At 42.3% G+C, this 22,008-nt stretch overlaps 1 protein-coding gene across 6 annotated transcripts in view; it reads right to left on the bottom strand.

Annotated features, from left to right (window-relative positions):
• The window catches only part of SUPT3H (SPT3 homolog, SAGA and STAGA complex component), a 335,908-nt gene that overhangs the window by 70,553 nt on the left and 243,347 nt on the right, over positions 1–22,008 (bottom strand). For all 6 annotated transcript variants that reach the window (XM_072143733.1, XM_072143734.1, XM_072143732.1 and 3 more), the window contains 4 exons: positions 17,478–17,553; positions 9,566–9,678; positions 7,996–8,103; positions 7,740–7,919 (listed from right to left, as the gene is read on the bottom strand). In XM_072143733.1, coding sequence (XP_071999834.1) covers positions 7,740–7,919; positions 7,996–8,103; positions 9,566–9,678; positions 17,478–17,553 — 477 coding nt within the window. The remainder of the gene's footprint in view (positions 1–7,739; positions 7,920–7,995; positions 8,104–9,565; positions 9,679–17,477; positions 17,554–22,008) is intronic.

Genomic DNA, 22,008 nt, shown 5'->3' with positions numbered 1-22,008 from the left:
GCCGCTCTATTTAGAGAGTTGTTCATTTGGTCTTTCTCCCTAGGGGTTGGGCCCCCAGCAATCTCTATCCTGCATTGTGTAAATAGGGTATATGGTAGTTTGGTAGGACAGGCCTATAAACAATTTTGGGTTGCTTATAAACTCCTATAGCTATAACACGAAATTAAAGGGGTTGGCTAGTTTCAAATAAATCTCTTCCATTAGACATGGCTGAACATGTATATGGATATGTAAACTTTTCCTTGTTCTCACCATGCTGCCGTCTTTATATATACACAGCTTCCTCTCTATCACTGCTTTAGGTTGCCCTCCTAGAATTCCCCACAGTGTCTTTCTTTTCACAGTCAGTCCTTACTGATACAGGAAAAATAAAGGGGAAAGGAGGGAGCAGGATGAGTCATAATCTCCCGCTGCAGCTCCTCCTATTCATTAGAGCTCAGACATGTAAACAAAGAATCATGGAGAGTCTGCACTCAGCACAAAAGTAAGCAGCAGAATTGCTGAATCACTTGAAGAACATTCATGGATTATCCACAAGGCAGTAAAGGCACTTGGTAAACTTATGAACAAACAGTGGCTAACCTCTTTAATGAATTTTAAATTAAAAATGATATTTTTCAAAGAAAATTTAAATTACATCACAGTGTGCTATCCAAATTTACAAACTAACTTCTAACTACACCTAGCAAACTCCTCTCTACTACCTGTGCTCCCTAAGCCCATGTGGGGGTCAGCAAGCCACCTGAAATGGTAGACTTAAAAAAAGAAAAAAAAAAAGTCCAAATCTTCTACCGTATAAAGCACGATTGCCGTTTACCGTTTCTAAAAATATAAGACCATAGACAGAAAGACACATTTTCAGTTCATAGGACTTGGTCCCTGATGAGTTTATTTCCAACAAGCGGAATGACTGCAGTAAATCAGTTTAATTTCTTGTCTAGTGAACCTGGAAGAATGAAGTCCCGGTAGAATGGTTCCGAAAGTCGGGTGCTGCCAACAGAAATAATTAGCAAACAGTAACTCTTGCAGAGTAGGACAAATATAGTCACAATTAATCTCCTGCAAACTGTATAAACCGAGACTCCAAAGCGAGGTAAAAATAACACGCCATTCATGTTTGCACTGCAATTTGCATAAACCACGACGTTAAAAAAAAAAAAAAGGTGGGGGGGGGGGGTGAAGGAAAAAAAAGAAAATGTTCTCCTTAATATTTTTCTCATAGGGTAAAACTGGATAGACCACCAGCACCAACACTCGCCCCGCTCGAAAAACCTCCTTTGATGACTGTTCCATGGGCTCCTGTATAGTTTAAGAGACTAATTTGCAAACATATTTTTCCTCTATTAAAATACCATTTTTCCTTGATTTTCGAATTTTTTTTTTTTTTTTGTCATGGAATTACCCAGTCTGCTTTAGCAACATACTCACTTAAAAGAGATTCATTATTGAAAAAAAGGAGAAAAACATGAAATAAAAAATGACCCTGCGCCAGTCACCGGCGGGATAATTGATGTGAACGTTCCAGTTGTAGATGCCTGGGCGCAGGCGGCGCGTACACTGTATACATATCATTACCTTATTACATTTCCAGGAAATAGTAGTTTTAGATTTGGCAAAATAAATGGAGTTTCTCTTATTTATTATTCATGTAGGACATGGAAAAAGAAAATTACACTCAACTCTTACATTTACTGAAGAGTTCCAAGTTAGGACTGCGATTGTCTGCGGTGTTATAGGAGAGCTCCTGGTGCATACTGCCCCTATACATCCTATGTCTCTATAAGGCTCCATTCAACTTATGGGTGCCAGGAGTGACCAAAAAAAGGTATAGGCATTCTAGATTTTATTTTTGGGGGCATAAACCACATAAACAAAATGTTTTTATACTTAAATACTGCCATACAATATCAAGTAATACTTCAATAAGACAGCCTCCCAATGCTGCAATTTGATAACTAACCCAACATATGGTATGTTTACATCCCATAATTTGGCATGGAAAATAAATACTTTCCCACTAAAATCTATGGGAGGTCACCAGGTCTTTCTTTCATACAAGACCAGAGGTTGTCATTGCTGCGAATCGCCGCTCCCTGATGATGTCACGGAGAGCACTGATCCTCGGCAAGATGGCAGCGTCCATGTGCCGCCAACTTCTTGAAGCTGCCGGCAGCTTATCCGACGGCGATCGGCTGGATAACACCCACAATATGCAGCAAAAACTTACTGAATATGGAGAGGGCTCAGCCCATGAGTCCTTTCCGTGCACCGGGACTATTACGGCACGCGTCGGTAAGGGGTTAAAGGACATCTTCCACCAGGATGAAGGATTGTAAACAAAGCACACTGACATACTGGTGTGTGTCCCCTCTGGCAGGATCCGCTCTTAGTTTATCTTTATATGCCCTAGTTTTTAAGAAAAAAATGCTTTTAAAATTATGCAAATGAGCCATAGGTATTAATGGAGCCCGGAGCCCCTTTATCTTATTTGCATATTTACAGTCTTTTTTTCTTGAAAACAAAAGCATTGGAAGCCTCAGGCTATATTCACACTGCCGTTGCCCGCCCGTACCGTACCGTAGCGGGCAACGGCAGTGCACGGGGAGAGGAGGAGGAGGTGAGCGCAGCTCACCCCCGCCCCTCTCCATAGGAAGTTATGGCGCACAGCGCCGTACTACGGGTAAAGATAGGACATGTCCTATCTTTTTCCCGGGTACGGAGCGGTACGGTGCCGCACGTGTGCTGCCCCGTACCGCTCCCGTAGGGCGCCGTGCGCCCATTGCCGTCTATGGGGGACGTATATCGGCCGTATATACGTCCCCCATACATCAGTGTGAATAGAGCCTCAAGAAGAGTAAATCCTGACAGAGAGGGCTCACACCAGTATGTCAGTGTGCTTGGTTTACAATCCTTCATCCTGGTGGTAGATGTCCTTTAACACACATTTGACACAAATTCTCTGGAATTTCTCTGAAAATGTTCATATAACATCCTCATACATTTTCCTAACAATGTACTAACACTTTATACCATGGTGTCATACTAGCAGTGTCTTTAATAAATGTAAGAAAAGGCCCCAAAAACAGAAATAAAGACCCAGAAAAATTAAAAGTTAAACCAAAAACTTACAAAAAGTCACATTTGCTGAAGAGTATTAAACTTAAGCAACAGTCTTTTTGCGGACTAAACACTAGCACCTAGCACCATTTGGGGAAAGTGAGGGAAGTTTGGAGAGTGAAATATTTGTGAAATACACATCAGATTTAAATACTAAAAATATTTTTCAAAACTCTATCCAATGATACCAAACCTGACCCCCCAACCCTTTGGGATGGGCTGATAGGGTGGGGGACTTCAATATCTTAAGTGGAACCCCCATTTTTTATTGCAGATTCAGATTACCAAAAAAAAATTACATTGTTTCAAACTACGATTCAAGCTATTTGCATTGACAGATGTTGACACATGGGAGAGAAATACACATCAGATCGAAAAACAAAAAAATAAGTGACAAATATTTCTTAAAAATCTATCCAATGATACTTAAGTTGAGCCTGTATTTTCATTATCCCCGCTTCCCTCACACATCAGGGCTGGTGTAATGTGATTCCCCGCCTCTCACACATCGGGGGCTGGGGTAATGTGAGTCCCCGCCTCTCACACATCGGGGGCTGGTCTAATGCGAGTCCCCGCCTCTCACACATCGGGTGCTGGGGTAATGTGAGTCCCCGCCTCTCACACATCGGGGGCTGGGGTAATGTGAGTCCCCGCCTCTCACACATCGGGGGCTGGGGTAATGTGAGTCCCCGCCTCTCACACATCGGGGGCTGGTGTAATGCGAGTCCCCGCCTCTCACACATCGGGGGCTGGGGTAATGTGAGTTCCCGCCTCTCAAATATCAGAGAGATGATTAACTTAAGTCTCCTCCCCTCTGAAGATGGCGTTTTTTCTCGTTGCCGACAAACGTTTCAAATATTGAATGCCCTACTTTACGTGCTCAAGTTGGTTACACTGGTAATAAGCTTTTAATTTTTAAAAAAAATCTGATTTGCATCTGATGTGTATTTATCGGAATATCCCCCTTTTCAACGTTTTTGTACACATCTCCATATTTGGCAATTACAGCCAAAATTAAAAAAGACCTAGGTCAAAATCAATTTCATTTTTGCTGGGGAACCGAAATCTGCAATAAACAATGGGAATTTACACTCAAGAAAGAAAATTCTATCATTTCAATCACCTAGTGATGTTTACACAATAAAGGTAATTTTTAACCCCTTACTTTACAATTTCAATAATTTTTTTTGCTGTTTTAGTTCCTATCACTCAGTGATGGTCAGTGTAAAATTCCAGAGTGTGGATGGGGACTCTCTAAGCAGACACTTCATGATCCCTCTATTTCTGTCGGAGTCTAGGTTTATAAACACTTCCTCTAGTTCTGTGCTTAGATTATCGGAGTCCAGGTTTATAAACACTTCCATTTAACTTCTGAACATTCACTAGTATCTGACACATAGAAAGAGACAGATCAGAGATGATGAGATCCATGAGATGTATATAACACACAATTACATTCTCAGCTCTGCTATCTCAGCCACAACATACACTGTTCAGCTGCACATTCCCTTCCCCTCCGCAGGATAAAGGGAGGGGAAGCTTGTAGCTTTATTCCGCTGATTGGCAGAAGGAAGTCTCTGTGTATGTGTGGATGAGCTCGTCTTTGACGATGGTTCACGAGGGTGGGGGCTGGAGGCAGAGAGTAGCTCAATGCAGTGTCAGAAAGAAGAACAATATGTCTTCCAACCCAAAAGTGTGAAGATTAAGGGTCGGGTCGTGGTGCAACCCGGAATTGTGTAGACCAGGACTGATAGAGACAGGTTGGAGTTATATCTGTCAAATGCTGTATTTTTGTCAATAACGGTGAATTAGAGAATGTGTTATTTTTGTTATCCTGAGTATATTTAAGAATCTTGTCTATGTGGAAATACCCATTTAAGATTTTAAAGTAGCCTGAGTTTGGCATCATTGGATAGATAGATATATTTGACACATCTGTTTTTAGTTTTTCGATTTGATGAGTACATAAGAAGTCGGGACAAGGTATTCCACTGTCCCAACCTTTTTGTTACACCTTGTATAACTTACTGATAAACTTCACAAAACTCTTTTTGGGGGAAATGACCATTGACCACATTTTAGGACCCATTATACTAATTTTATGTTTCCTCTGATGATGTGGGTGGTCTTTCTTTTCTATCAATTTTCATTGGTGCTTTGTCTTCTTGGACATTTTCAGAAATAAAGGGACACATACTGAAGTAGAGGTCGGGTATTGACATTCTGCCGATTCTTTGGAAATCTCTGATTGCTTTACCTTTTTTATTGCAATGGCGTAGGCCAACGGAAGAAATCCATTGGTTTCAGCTAAACATTCTGGTCCCAGTTCATTGCACAAGTCTTGTAAGTTAGGTGGCAAAGGGTCAATAGAAATTTGCTTTGGTTTTATACTGAGAACTTTATATTTTTTATTAAGATCCTAAATTTGCAAAGTTCTAATTGAGATTGCTGCCAGGAAAGTAGCACATATAGAGTCCAGTAAATGGCAGTAAGTCATAACCATTATCTTTCCACAAGAGGAAGAGGAGGCAGCGGGCAGGAACGTTTGGTTCACCATGATCACGATGACTCATGGGGTTGTGGTAACGTCCATCTGTGCCCCGATGGCCGTGGTGCCAAGATCACAGGGACTTATTAAGATGTCTGGTCAACAGATGTGATCCTGTGTAACTCACAGCTGGATTGTGTTATCTGCGTCCTAGACCTGTGGGCGTTAAGGTCAATACACTAGATGTTATCGCGACTATATTTTACATTATTATCCCTATTGTTTGTTTTTCTTTCTGCCATTTTATGTTTCCTTTAAACCAATGGCAAAAGATGAAATCATCACCTCGAATGGAAACTATTTTTTTGTATTAAAAGGGTCACATTGTACATGGTCACGGAGCCTGTCTCTATGGCAGACAAGAGTTGAAGGGGTTTTCTGTGCTAAGAACATTAATGACATATACCGTATTTTTTCGGACCATAAGACATACTTTTTAGCTACAAGAAAATCTTGCTAAGTGCCTGTGTCTTATAATCCAAAGGTCAGGAGGATCCAGCACTTCCAGGCCCTTCTGACCGCTGTATAAGAGATCAGGTGATGTGCTGACATAGCGCTTCACCCGATCTCGTAGAAAGGAGAACATGGATATGACCTCCAGGACCTGGAGTGATGTCAGAAGCATGTGACTAGATCACATGCTTCCTTCATCACTAAAGATCCTCATGCTGCCGGCATGGGGCAAATAACTAGGACAGTGTAAGAAAAAGAGGTGGGAGTGTGTTTATGTGCAAAGCAGTGCCCAGTGTGCTCCTTATGTGTGTATAGCACAATTGTGTGTTTGTTTCTGTCTAAAGAAGTGCCCAGTGTGTGCATAGCAGGGCTGTGTGTTTCTGTATATAGCAGTGCCCAGTCATTGTGTTTGTGTGTGCTTTGCAGAGGCCAGTATATGTAGCAGGGTCAAGTGTATATAGCAGGGGTAGTGTGTTCCTAGGTCTGTGTATAGCATTCTGAGTGTGTTAATATTTCTGTTTGTGTGTGTCTGAGCTGTGTGTGTGTACAGTATGGATGTAGCAGAACGGTTTGTCTAAATGTACGGATGTAGTAAAGCTGTGTGTGCTGTGCTTTTTGCAACCAACAGGGATATTTTAATTGGTATAAAATATTTTTTTCCTTTTTGGAAGACTAAATCTGGGGTGCATTTTATAGTAAGGATCGTCTTATGGTCCAAAAAATGTAATAGATACATGATATCATATTGGTGGGGGTTCACCACCCACCACCCCAATAGATCAGCTGTCATCAGCATCTGAAAAACAGAGAAGGCTACAGGAAGCAGAAAGCTCCATTCTCAGTGTAGTGTTCAGATCAGGTTACTGCAGAACAAGCAGAGAGCCCTATACAATGGGGGTAATTTACTAAGGGCCCGATTCGCGTTTTCCCGACGTGTTACCCGAATATTTCCGATTTGCGCCGATTTTCCCTGTATTGCCCCGGGATTTTGGCGCACGCGAATGGATTGTGGCGCATCGGCGCCGGCATGCGCACAACGGAAATGGGGGGCGTGGACGAACGAAAACCCGATGGATTCGGAACAACCGCCGCATTTAAAACAATAAAAGTGTCGCTCGGGACGCGCTTACCTTCACTTGGTCCGGCTCGGTGAACTTGAGCGCGTTCAGATGCTTTTCAGCGCAGCAGCGCCACCTGGTGGACGGCGGAGGAACTGCCTTGATGAATCCCGGCCGGACCCGAATCCACCGCAGAGAACGCGCCGCTGGATCGCGAATGGACCGGGTAAGTAAATCTGCCCCAATGTGTGTACAGCCGGCCGAGAAGACTGTGCACACAACATTGGATAAAGATTCGCAGGAGCCTCTGCCAAGAGTATGGGTGGGAGGCAGGAGAAGAGCAGTGAATAAATTAAAGGACAGATGAGCTCGGGTGGGCTCTGCAGAGCACCCTAGGCTCATATGAATATTAAAAAAGACCTTTAATTCTTCTAAATGCAGCCATTCCTATTTACACTTAAATCACATTACTGAAAAGGGGGAAGGGATGGGAGGTAAGTATAAACCACTTACCATCAGGGAATCTGACACTAGATGTGCTTTACACGTTCCGTCTTACTCACCTTCTTTCTTTTCCTCTGTTTTGCCTTGGCAGAGTCAGGTGTTTGTGATCCATTACCAAGTGACCCCGGTTGGTTCTTGCCCATATGTTGTGCACCGGATGACGGAGGAGTCGGCGTGGCCGGAGGAGTGTTCTCTGGGGTTTCCGGATTGCTCTTCAGTGGTTGATTCTGTAAATTTGTCTTTTAAGAAGAGAATTTACGTTACGATTGAACTGTGATAGGACATAAACGTTGGTGGGTGATAGACGTGTCTCACCTCTGCAGGATTATGACTCTGGATGTACGTGGCGGACATGGCATGTGAGAACGGGTCGCTGGTCTTGGGAGACATATCTTGCTTCACAAGAAGAGCAAAATCTACCAACTAAACAACCAAAGATGTGTAGAGTATATTAGAAAACCAACAGAATTGGGGACTTACCACATACAGCTGGCAGGGAACAGGTAATGTTAAAGGGGTTGTCCAAAAGATATAAAAAAATAGCGATGTGGCTCGGGAGACTACATAAAAAAATAAACATGTACTTACCACCTCGGTCCCTCCAGTGCCAGGGGGGCGGAAGCTGCGCTCAGACAGCTTCCGGCTAGCCGGGCACGCCCCACCACATCCCAGCACCAGGGACAGGAGACGGGTGGGCACACAGGTTCCGTGCCCCTCTAAACAAACAGAGAAACGGCACGGAGAGACTGCGGCACAGGACACTGTGAGGGACCACGTTGGTAACTACATGTTTATTTTTTTATGCAGCCCCAAGGCAAATGCAGCACAAAGGCATTGTTGTAATCAACATGCCAAAGGCTATTGGAACCTGTCATCATGTAAAAATGACCCTCCTGATGACAGGTTCCATTTAAACAAACTAATATACCATAAGTATACAGTCAGGAAGGTTTTCAGGGTTGGACATAGCAATGACTTATTTTTAGGATGAGCCAATACTTTCAGATCTATGAGGACTTCCAAAACTTCCAGAGAAAAGCAGGTGGAAAAGACTACGCACAGCGCTCAGACCAGCGCTGCACCCGCTTCCCTTTGTACCGAGTGCAGTACCATACACTGTAAAGCTTGGCATTGGAGCATAACACCATTCGAGCTCCAATACTCTAGTTAAGCTGCTCGTTATGTCTAGGGGATTGGGGGGAACTGTGTTTTACATATAAATCAGCGTTTTTATTGCCGAAATAATAACTTTGTAAAAGTGTCTGGGGTGCTCAGGCAGACAGCGTCCGAGCGTCTGCCTGGACTTTAATATATTTAAGCCCCCTGCTGCCAGGACCGAAGCAGAACTGGCTGGAAGCAGGAGGCGGCTTCAAGCGGGGGCGTGAATATATTAAAGTCTGGGGAAGCCGAGAGGCGCTCGGGGGCCGCCTGCCTGAGTTAATCCATCACTTTTACAAATTTATAATTTCAGCAATAAAAACACTGAAATTTATGTAAAACACAGCCCCCCCCCCCAACCCCTAAGACGTAACGAGCAGCCTATATAGGACACTCTACCACCAGTAATCTGGTGGTAGATGTCCTTTAACCTCATGACCTTTAACCTCATGGCCCTTTAGATTGAAGTGTTGGTTTGGGAGTTGGCTGATGTAGATGTGGATGTATTCAAGTTTTTTAAGGGCTATACATTAGCACTGAGCAACATGGAATTTCTTAGTGATCTTAGTCCTGCAAAACCCAGCTTTTGGTTAGTGGCTCTATAGTAATGTCTACACAACAGCCTTTAAAGTCTTTAAAACAATAAACGCTTCCTTAATACTCCTTAACTTTACATTAAATATAACATTTTGTATTTCATCGAATCAACGCTGAATCGTTAAATTACCTGTGCCACAGTTTCGTAGGCCAGATAAGCGAGTATTTCCATGGCCACAGCGTTTGGCTTTATTTCCATGCTGCTGCAGTCCAGCCAGTCCCGAAATTTAGAGGCCTTTTTAGCTGTTGGTTGCATAAAAAAACATATTAGCATCTAGATTATTTTTTTTTTTTTTATCACTCAGTATTCCATTATACATTATATACATTATATATAATTGCTATTGACGAATACAGGACCCATATACAGTTATAAAATATTAAAAATTGTTAGCTCATTACAATGACTGTAGCCCTTAATGATAAGACTTTTTTCACGAAAACATGTTGGTCCGTGTTTGGCGTGCCCATATTTCACCAACATAGCATTGCTCTGGGGGTGAGAGTCTGAGTGTTATAGATATAAATGATACAAGGAGTCATCTTGTAATCATGTTTTCAGTATGATGCTGCCGTCATGTGGGAATGCAGAGATAACTATAGACAGTCCCTAACTTAAGGCCACCCTACATAAAGACTGCCCCCGGTGACCTCTCTGGATGTTACTATAGTCCCAGGCTGCAATGATCAGCTGTAAGGGGTCTGTAATGAAGCTTTATTGATAATCCTTGTCCCCATGACAGCACAAAAATTGTGAAAATCCAATCGTCACAGGGACAAAAATTATTAGGTAGTTACAATTATAAAATAGTTCTGACTTACATACACATTCAACTTAATCGTCATTCGGTTATCGTAAAAGATAACTGTCTCCAACTGGAGAAATCAAGGTTTAATCACCGGGGACGACAGGGCTTTTTTACTATGAGAACTGTCAATCTGTGGAATAGCCGAGCTCAGGCGCTGGTCACAGCAGGGACAGCAGAGAGCTTCAAGAAGGGTCTAGATGCCTTTTTGGACCTAAATAACATTGATGGTTATGTTATATAGAATTGTTTCCCATAAATCTCTTCCTCATCCAATCCTTGGTTGATCTTGATGGACATGTGTCTTTGATGAGCATGTGTCTTTTTTCAACAGTATAAACCATAGCAACCATGGTTTCCAGCTTTAACTGCCTTCTGTGACATCATCACAAGCACCCGCTGCTGACCAATGAGACTATAGCTTGCGCATCTTAGACACTCACACACAGGCGAGTGTAGAGCTTCTAGCTGAGAGGCGGAATCATTTATAAACGTGACAATGTGACACATACACACAGACCCTGGAGGAAGCAAGGTGAAACACATGTCGGGTGGTGCCCACCCTTGGTCTATATATACCTGTGTATGTGTCCCCTGTCCTTTGTTATTCTTCTGGGTAATGTGCAATACTTGTTTTTAAGCAAAAACCTTGACTTGTTCTGAGCACTTTACCTTCCATAACTCTATACAGGCTCATTGTGATCTATTTATTATGTATATTTAGTTATTTTGACTATTGGTGGACTTTTTCTGTGTATGTTCTTGTTTTAAATGGATTTGCTTTAATTGATCTAATAAAGTGTTATTTTATGCTTTCTATATTTTATTGTTTTTTTTTCCTTTTTTGTGGAGTAACTAGAGAAGAGTGTGATAACAAAACGCCCCCACCCCTCCCCTCCATCTATTACACCTTCTATATGCTCAATCATCTTTTAAATACCTATGTATCTTTCCATCTAATATCTATCTGACATGTAAAAATGCAGCACAGCACATGGGACAAATTGAAGATTTGCAGAGGCACAGTCAGTGCAGATATCACTGCTCTCTCTCTCTCTCTCCTGTCTGCCATTTTATGCTGTCGGGAGGTGAAGAACGGAGGGGAGACTGTGTATTATTAGTTTATATTCAAGTGTAGGGAAAGCTGAGAGTGTACAGGGAGAGATAAGACTGTAGGTTTTGTTATTATCACATTAGTTAGAGCTCCGAGCAGCACATGGCAGCCATGAGGAGAATCAGCTGAGAGCAGGGAGAGAGATTGTGTGTCTTACATGTACATTCTCACTCCATATTAGTTAGAGCTCTTAGCAGCACATGGCAGCCATGAGGAGAATAAGCTGAGAGCAGGGAGACAGGATGTGTGTCTCACATGTACATTCTCACATTCTCACTCCATATTGAACCCAGTGTGGATGGGAAGTGCCTAGCAGAGGGGTCACTGATAGCAGGGGGAAGTCTGCTGAATAACAGTGAAAGGAGCAAGAATCAAGTAACTTATCCAATATAAAAAAGGCTTAAAATTGCAAGCCCTACACCATATCAAAATTTTTTTTAAATGACGGTTACTCTTTAAGTACAAACATAAAGGACCTATCCTGTATATAACCCGGGGACTGCCTGTATATACAACTATGATGCTTGGACTTCAGTCCCTGGAACTGTGTTCGGTATCTGAAATGCGGCCAGACATAAAAGAGTGAGTCGCTTACTGATTCACACTTCTCCTTAAAGTCAGCTTATAGAATTATAGGAAGCGACGGAGCGCGGTGTAAATACACAAAACTGTATAAAATAACATTTACTGCCTCACACAACAGGTGTGAAGTAGACCATTCATCTTAATTGGGTGCTAACATCACTGGTTAGTCTGGGTCACTTCACGTCGGATCCAATAAACCAGCAGCCGGAGGTCAGAAACACGCGACACAATTCAGGAATATAAAAATAAGATCTTATTTGAAATTATTGAGAGGTAATTATTCAACATCAATATATATATTATATATCAATATATAAATTATACATATATATATATACATACATACACACACATCAAAAATTATAGACTGTAATAGATTACATTAGAGTAATCAACAAAAGGGCTTAAAAAAAAACCTCTAAAATTTGAATGTTTTGGTTTTAATAAAGTATATAATGAATAAAGCGGATAAATAAAATAACAGAATTTTCAGAATTAATGTTAATTTCTAACAGTGAATTTTCCATCCATAAACTGTAGATGGGTATTGAATGGGTTAATATTTTATTATATATGTACAGGCAGTTCCCTACTTAAGGACACCCGACTTACAGACGACCCCTAGTTATAGACAGACCCCTGTGACCTCTGGTGACATCTCTCGATGTTATTATAGTCCCAGACTGCAATGATCAGCTGTAAGGTGTCTGTAATGAAGCTTTATTCATAATCCTTGGTCCCATTACAGAAAAAAAAATTTAAACTCCAATTGTCACTGGGGCAAAACAAAAATTTTTGTTTGGATCTACAATTATAAAATATACAGTTTGGACTTGCATACAAATTCAACAAACCTATAGAACCTATCCTGTACACAACCCTGGGACTGCCTGTACATGGATTTGTGACATTTATTATAACTACGGTAAATTAAAAAAATTAATGAAATGAACTTCGTTTAGTTTTTGTTTCAGTTAAAATTTTCCTTAATTTTTTTTTTTTTTTCTGTGAATTTATTTTCAAGACTTGGTGTTGTGTGAGATTTTTTTTTAGATGTTCAGTAAGTAACCTTTTTACCATGAATTTACAATTAAAAAGCTACAAAATATTAAACTCAGTGGGGGAGTGTGTGTGGGGGGGGGGGGGGGGCAGCTCATACACCGGGGAGTGGAGTGACCTCACGATTTCTTTTAGCGATGAGTTAAAGCCATAAATCTGACCTCACACAGCGATGCACCTGCAGTTCTATATTTATATCACCATTTCTGAGGTGCAGTCCCTTGCAATTTTTTTTTACTCCCCAAAAAAAAAAAAATAACAAAAAGCACCATTGATTTTTTGATGCATTTTTTATGCCAAAAAGTCAATGATAATTAACCCCCATCAGTCTGTAATATAGAGGATCTCCCCCACCTCGCTTATCTGATTCAGGTTGCTGTATTTATTTTCTCTAACCATCCCGGAGCAAACAGTGCCGTTAGTGCCACAACTAGACAATGGTTATCTGAAAATTGGGGCCTAGAGAAAAATTTCCCATTGCACCTGAATCAGTGGAGCGGGACAGCCCTGCTGTAGCTTCAAAGGCAGTTACACTGTGTAGGAGCACTTCCCCCTCCCACTGTGTGAGATTACATCAGGCAGAGGGAGGGGGAAGGGCTGAGGAAGCAGGGGGGAGGGGACACAGTGTAATCGCCTGTGAATCTACAACACAGAGGGGCTCTGGTAAAACCTCCAGAGCCCTTCTGGCTCAGCGCTTTTTTTTTTGTGCTTTAGCTTCATAGGCTGTTACATTGTCTTCCCCCTCTACAGCAGAGGAAGTTTCTACACACAGTCACACAGTGGGAGGAAGTGCTGCTGCACACTGTAACAGCCTGTGAAGCTACAGCACAGAGCAGCTCTGGTAACACCCCAGAGCACTTCTGGCTGCTTAGTATAAGTTAATTTTAGAAGGAAGGAGGCCATGGATAACAAATCTAAGTAGATGACCACAGTCCTGGGGCCTTGATTTATGAGTAATGTCCCTGGTTTATCAGGATGGATTTAGATGGTAGATTTCCTATAATTTTATAGCCTTTATATCTTACGATGAATGAGAAAGATTTTCTATATATCAAAAAGAAAAAAATCCAATCTCTGATAACAAATCTGGACACAACGCATACATTCCACGACGGATTTCGTTTTTTCGGACAATGGTCACCAGGGCGGCTCCTTCATCTTAGTGCACTACAATTACACATGTTTCACATGGGATAGTGGCTGGTGTGTGGTGGAGTGGACATGTAACGCTGACCACAGCTGCCACCGGTCCCTGGCGTCCACACAAAACTCCCCGGTACACGAGACGTAGGTGACTCTTCTCTCCCATAGACTATGAAGGGTCTCTGATATCTTGGGACGAGTGAAGCTGGACTTTCCACCATCCTATATGGCAAGGCATATTTTGGGACCCTGTGCGCGTCGTCCTTTTAACCGCTCAGCAGTTTTTATTCTTTTATATTTTTATGTGTTTTTCTTTCATTCATGTTGATTATAATTTTTAGGTTTAAAAATGGCTTTATCACAAACCTCTCATTTACTGGAATCACTATGATCTCGAGTACCAGTCACATAATGTCTTGCAGATGCGCCCGGGCCAACATTTAGCCAAGTTCCAGGGGTTGAAATAAATTCTTATTATTTTTTTTTTACTTTTTGAAAAAAAAAAAAAAAATCAGAAAAAAAACAAGCATATATTATTTTCCCCTTGAATCAGGTTTGAGGCTAGTAAAGGACTCCATTGTCTTGGTCATGTGACCGCGTTTACGGTCTCTTTCTTTGCTACTGTTGCTGTGACCTTTCGGCGCTCTTAGTCACTGCACCGCTGTTTGGTCAGTCCTTACTCATTACTCTCCTGCCCACAATGTATTTCTAGGAACCTGCCAGTAAGTGTGTGGGAAGCAGTCCGTGCCGTCATCGTGTTATTAGATAAAGCTGTAAATTGGGGGTCTATTCGGGGCAGCTATTTGAAGAACGGTTGTGACAATATGCAATTCACTTAATTCTATAATTATGGCTATTTATAGCGTTGTGTACGATCACATGAGCTTGTAGGAAGGGGGGGGGGGCGTAAACAGATCTTGTTTTCCCCTGGAATGCTGAGTAATAAGGAGACGCAGGTTTTGTCATCTTTGTAAAGATCATTTCAGAACATACAAATATAGTAACAAATGCAGAGTAGCACACGAGACACCGAAAGATGATAAAAACCAGGAAAAAGGAAATCATAAATATAAAACAATATGACTACAAGTGCACAAAAAGGACAATAATAATACTGGAGACCCTCCTTCCCCCGTAGAGCAGATTTATAATACTGGAGACCCCCTAGAACAGACGTATAATACCAGGACCCCCTAGAGCAGAGATATATTACTAAAGACCACCCTCCTGCATCGTAGAGAGGACGTATAATACTGGAGACCCCCTAGAACAGACGTATAATACCAGGACCCCCTAGAGTAGAGATATATTACTAAAGACCACCCCCCTGCATCGTAGAGAGGACGTATAATACTGGAGACCCCCTAGAACAGACGTATAATACCAGGACCCCCTAGAGTAGAGATATATTACTAAAGACCACCCCCCTGCGTCGTAGAGAGGACGTATAATACTGGAGACCCTCCTTCCCCCGTAGAGCAGATTTATAATACTGGAGACCCCCTAGAACAGACGTATAATACCAGGACCCCCTAGAGCAGAGATATATTACTAAAGACCACCCTCCTGCATCGTAGAGAGGACGTATAATACTGGAGACCCCCTAGAACAGACGTATAATACCAGGACCCCCTAGAGTAGAGATATATTACTAAAGACCACCCCCCTGCGTCGTAGAGAGGACGTATAATACTGGAGACCCTCCTTCCCCCGTAGAGCAGATTTATAATACTGGAGACCCCCTAGAACAGACGTATAATACCAGGACCCCCTAGGGAAGAGATATATTACTAAAGACCACCCCCCTCCCATGTAGAGAGGACATATAATACTGGAGACCCCACATGAAGCAGAGGTAAAATACTAAAGACCCCCTTCACACGTGAAGCGGACTTCACCGTAAGTCGAGAACCCCCCTAAAGCTGATGTATAATGTAGGGGATCCCCCAGAGCAGACTTTATAATACTGAAGACCCCCCCAGAGCAGATGTATAAAACTGGAGACCAGTGCTAACTACAATACAGGAGAACCCCTGACAAAACAATAAATACAAATATTCCCCTCTCCCCAGTTCTCTTCTCCTTATTTCTCTTATAGTGGACTTATGTCCAGCTTCAGACACTGGTTCTGTACGCCAGCATCATGACCCAGAGTAGAGTGGCACCCGGACCAGAAGAGGACCAGGGAGCTGTGAGTACAGAACAGCAGACATGTACTGATTGCACCTGTGGAACCCTCTTGCTCCGGGCGACGAACTACTCAAGGTCCCGACACCGGCACATAGAACCAGTGTAAGATGCCAAAGCAGATCAGTACTCAAAACTTCCTGGCCTCCTATACCAATGAGCGCTGTCATCATGGATCTCTGCAGCAGGGGCGTAATTACAGGGGTAGCAGCTGCTATGGGGCCCACAGTGTCGGGGGGCCCCAGCATCTTCAGTATGTGTTTGTGTGTTTGACATAGACAATGAAAGGTTCGGCAGAGCAAATCACTGACACGCCGTTCCATTCATTTGGGGTACAACGGACCAGTATTTCTGTGATCCATGGGGACCCCCTACAGATCAGCAAGTTATCCCCTATTTTAGACAATTATGAAATTGGCCTCTTTTCAGTAATAATACATATTAAAGAGTGATAGTACATGGGGCAAACATAACAAATAATGTTAGACAGTGACAATCAAGTTGGACCCTGGGTTAGATAAAGTAATCCTAGACTGTATCACCAGGGAGTTAAAGGACATCTACCATCAGATTACCTGACGTAAGATGACTATTACATACCTCCCTGTCCCGTCCCCGTGTATGCATTTCTGTAAAAAAAATGAGTTTCTAAGATATGCAAATTAGCCTGTGGTGCTCTGCAGAGCACCACCAGGCTCCACCATAGTATAATGTCAGCTGCTTTCTGAGAGCCGGTGATGTCACCAACTCGCTCTTCAAATCTCACCGGCTCTCAGAATGCGGCTGGCATGGTCCCGGGGTGTGCATAAATTATATTATAATGCAGCCTGATGGTGCTCTGCAGAGCACCTCTGCAGAGCACCACAGGCTAATTTGCATATCTTATAAACTTATTTTTTACAGAAATAAAGCTTGGGGCACACAGGGATCGGACGGAGAGGCACATAATAGTCATCTACCATCAGGTAATCTGATAGATGGTAGATGTCCTTTAAAACAGGCGCCAAATTCATTATGAGGTTGCGTATTACAAGACAGCTCTAATAACATATCCATACGGATGTCATCTCATCACATTATCAGGACACATTACTATGGAAGGACAGAAAGATATTTTTTTACTTTTTACTAATACGTAAGAAACTCACAAAAGCTTAGCTGACGACTTTCACAAAATTCGGCGTACTGCGCGGAGTCCATATTTCGAGTTTGTTTATCGGCTCTCTGTTAAAGACAAAAGAGATTAATGTCATTGCAGGTACATTAATAATAATAATAATAATCCCTTTATTTATATAGCGCACACAGATTACGCAGCGCTACGCAGAGTCCACCAAATCATTCCCTGTCCCCAATGGGGCTCACAATCTAATCAACCTACCAGTATGTTTTGGAGTGTGGGAGGAAACCGGAGGACCCAGAGGACACCCACGCAAACACGGAGAGAATATACAAACTCTTTGCAGTTGTTGACCCTGGGACATGAACCCAGGTCCCCAGCGCTGCAAGGCTGCAATGCTAACCACTGAGCCACCGTGTCGCCCCGTACATTTAGTATTTACCGCTAATGTTTTGCTATAATTTTATACAGTTTGAAACGGATCCTTTTCTCTTGGAGGGACCTATGAAACTGAGGCACAGGAAGACACACAGTATAGGTCAGAAATAATATAGTGTCTTTTTCGGACTATAAGACACACGCAAATTTACGCCCCATGCAATCTTGCGGCCGTACATACGTCCCCCGCATACGTGGCCGCATGTGTAGCACCGTACACCCCTCTGTATATGGGGAAAAGATAGGACATGTCCTATCTGCTACGGTATCGTGCATCATGTATCTCTATGGAGAAGGGAGGGGTCACCCCCTCCTCCTCTCCATGGCACCGGATGTGTGCCCTCTCGGCTACGGCGGGGCAGTCACATGTTTGCATGCATGTCATTTAAAAAAAAATATAGGAATCATATATCTGACACCAACCAAAAATCCCTTGTCATCCCTTACTCCTTTAAGTAAACTTTGCAAGTGCATTACAAAAAGTGCGGACACGTGGTGCACCTGTGACAATTTGTAGCTGTGTAGCATTAAGAAGTTAAACACTTGGGTACAACTATGATGTGCAAAAAGTCTCCTCTATACGTCATTGTCCCCTAGCTTTCCATATAAATATTGATAAAGAAGAGTTAAAAAAAAAAAAATACCCTAATAAAAATAAAAAGTAAAAATTAAAAAAAAAAAAATTCTGATAATACATTCCCTTTACATTTATACAACCTTAAAATATTTCTGAAGAAAATCTAACAGCAAAAAAAAAAAAAAAAAAAAAAATTATGGAACCGACCCAACCATAAGAAGAAAGAAAACGTCTCCGGGATGATTTATTTTGCATCTCCTCGGCTGGCCCGGATTTTTTAATTCAGGATACAGTTGAGTTTTTTTTAATGTGGGTTTTGATTTGGACAGAGATCAGATGCCACATTATTCTGAAATAAACTGTAACATCTTCTGACAAATATTCATCTCCAAATGTCCCATGATATTACAAGCTCGTCCACGAGGAGAGGCAGCTACATTTTATCTTTGTCCAAATGGAATTTGGTTGCAGACGAAACTTTTGAAATGTGTTAAAAGTCTCGTTTATTGAATGAAACGGTAACAGATAATTGGGGAGCAGCGGAGATGGAAATTCATTACAAGGGTATCACATCGCCGAGAAGCTTTCATCTGCGAGCAGAGGACTCCAAACGTGTCTGAAAACGTGGCCAAAGTCCGATCCGGGACGTCAAAGACTTTTTGTGTCAAGTTTGCACATAATTAGATACGTCATCTACGAGAAAGTGTTCAACAACTTTATTATAAAAGGGCTCGGGGAGCTATACAAGGATTTCTTATCTCATCCGGATTATTTGTGCTGGATTATAGAGTAATAGGATTATTCCTAGATTTATATATCGATCGCCCATCCTTGGGATCGACATTCAAAGTAAGATTGCCCAGATTGCGATACTCATCCCCCATGCTAAGCAGCCTGTGAGGCAGTGATGGGGCTACCATAAGTAGCTACAAAAATTACAGGAGGTCCCCTACTTAAGGACACCCGACTTACAGACAACCCATAGTTACAGACGGACCACTCTGACCTCTGGTGAAGCTCTCTGGATGAAACTTTATTGATAATCCTTGCTCCCATTGCAGCAAAAAATGTTTAAACTCCAATTGTCACTGGGGCCAAATGTTTTTTTTTGTCTGGATCTACAATTATAAAATATACAGTTTCGACTTACATACAAATTCAACTTAAGAACAAACCTCCGGACCCTATCTTGTACGTAACCCGGGGACTGCCTGTATTAACATTGTCATAAAGTAACGTAATTACTCCAGTATAAAACGATCTGAATATAAGCCGAGGCACCTACATTTTACCACAAAAAACTGGGAAAACATGTTGACTCGAGTATAAGCCTAGGGCGGGAAATCCTCCCACCTGGAGAAATCCTCCCCCACTAATGAAATATCAGTCAGCCTCCCCCACTAATAAAATATACTACAGCAGCCTCCCACAAGGGGCCCCTCCATTATCCAGAGCAGTATCCTGATACTCAATACCGATACAATATTTTCACAAAAATTTTTTTTTAAAAAGCAGCTTAGCGGCTCAGCCGGATCGTATACGCTTTTCCATTGAAACGCATGCGATCAGAAATGAAACCAAATGTTTAGCATTTTTTGCAAGGACAGCTTTAGTTTATGACAGTTTATTATATGTATTGTAAAGGTTGTCCAGGTACAGATGTTATAAATATTGAAATTTTTTTAGCGTCTTATGCATTTTTTTTTGTTTAATTTAGTTGTATAAATGATATGGTTTAAAAAAAAAAAAAGAATAATGTAGTGATCCAGAGAGAAATCTATATACCAGCGCATTAAGCTTGTGTGACTCTATGGAAGCTCTAGTGAAGCTCTTAGTTAGTCCTTCCATTCATAATAGGTAGCCGCATAGGCTAGTATTTCTATGGCCTGCTGCAGAGTAGAGATTGGAGGTTCAGAGGTTTAAAGAAAAAATTGAATAACATTAAATAATTTAGAGACAATGGGGGTCATTTACTAAGGGCCCGATTTGCGTTTTCCCGACGTGTTACCCGAATATTTCCGATTTGCGACGATTTTCCCTGTATTGCCCCGGGATTTTGGCGCACGCGATCGGATTTTGGCGCATCGGCATCGGCATGCGCGCGATGGAAATGGGGGGGGGGGCGTGGCCGAGCGAAAACCCGACGGATTCGGAAAAACCGCCGCATTTTAAAAAAAAAAGTGTTGCGGGACAGGCGCTTACCTTCACCAGGAATAGGCCGGTGAATTTAAGGGCATTCCGGCGGGCCTCAGGGAACTTCAGCGCAGCAGCGACACCTGGTGGACGTCGGAGGAACTACCTTAGTGAATCGCCGGAAGACCCGAATCCACCGCAGAAAACGCGCCACTGGATCACAAATGGTCCTGGTAAGTAAGTCTGCCCCCTTGTGTCAGGAGAAGCCCTCGAAGATGTAAAAACACCACATATGAACAGGTGATGGTATTTCCCCATGAAGCGGTTGCTGCTCCGACACATCTAACAAAACTTGCAGGACCGATACATCGGGCTCAAACGTACATTGTGCATTGAGTAAAGTGACGCGAATATAAGCCGAGTGAGGCTTTTTCAGCACAAAAATAGTGCTGAAAAACTTGGCTTATATTCGAGTATATAAGGTATTGTGAGACACTGAAGGGGTTAACTGTGGATGGGCGATATGTTTCCCCTAGGTTTTCCTATTATGCAAGGCCTTAGTGCTGAGGTTGTGGTGTCCAGCACCTTGGACACAGGTGGTGGGAACAGCCTAATCAGCCTGCATAAAGCTGCCTAGCAGAGCTGAGAGCGTTCTCTCTCTGAAAGAAGGCTGGAGAGCACACAGCCCCGACCTCTGTGCCTGGAGCAGCCAAGTGATTTTGTATAGTGGTGAGTTAGTGGAACACCTGTATAGTTAGCACCCTGACGGGTAGGATTTTTTTGTTTATTTAATGCCTGAGTGTAAAAGGCTGTTTTATTTTGCTGCTGCAATAAACGCAGGCGAGACCTGTTTTGGACTAAACCTTGGTGTCACTGTCTTGAACTGCATCACAGCACCCCGCTACCACGGTCTCTACTGGGCCAAATCCCCACAGTATGTTGACACCAGTAACTTTTGTAGTGTAGTTTAGCATGTTTCTTGTGTTACAGTGCAGTACAGGATAAATATTTTTATATTTTATTAGATTGGTCCTTTGGGCATTGAAAGTATGGCTCAAGCACCAGTGACCATAGAAAAACACTGCCCAAGCCAAAAAACTCGGGGCAGAAATTGGACCTGCTCAGGCAGTTGGCTCATGCTTGTGGCCATGGAAACAACAATACCATACAATATTATGTAGCCATGGTGGAGTCGTTAAAAAAAAAGGTTAAGTTCGGAAGGTCCTAATGACACGGTGTCCTACTATTACCGTGCACGATGTTAAGGGTTTTAATAGCTGATGGACAGGGGTACTGGAGGTTGTTGAAGTATATTAAACAATATTTTATGTTCTCCAGGGCATTGATCCTTAAATTGTAGACAAATTGAGGGTCTGCAATACGTCCACATGACAAATATCACGGTTTACTT

Source organism: Engystomops pustulosus, chromosome 3 (assembly GCF_040894005.1).
Source record: "Engystomops pustulosus chromosome 3, aEngPut4.maternal, whole genome shotgun sequence".
NCBI classification, from domain to species: Eukaryota; Metazoa; Chordata; class Amphibia; order Anura; family Leptodactylidae; genus Engystomops; species Engystomops pustulosus.
Note: the sequence above shows the minus strand (reverse complement) of the source record. Positions and strands in the feature narration are given on the sequence as shown.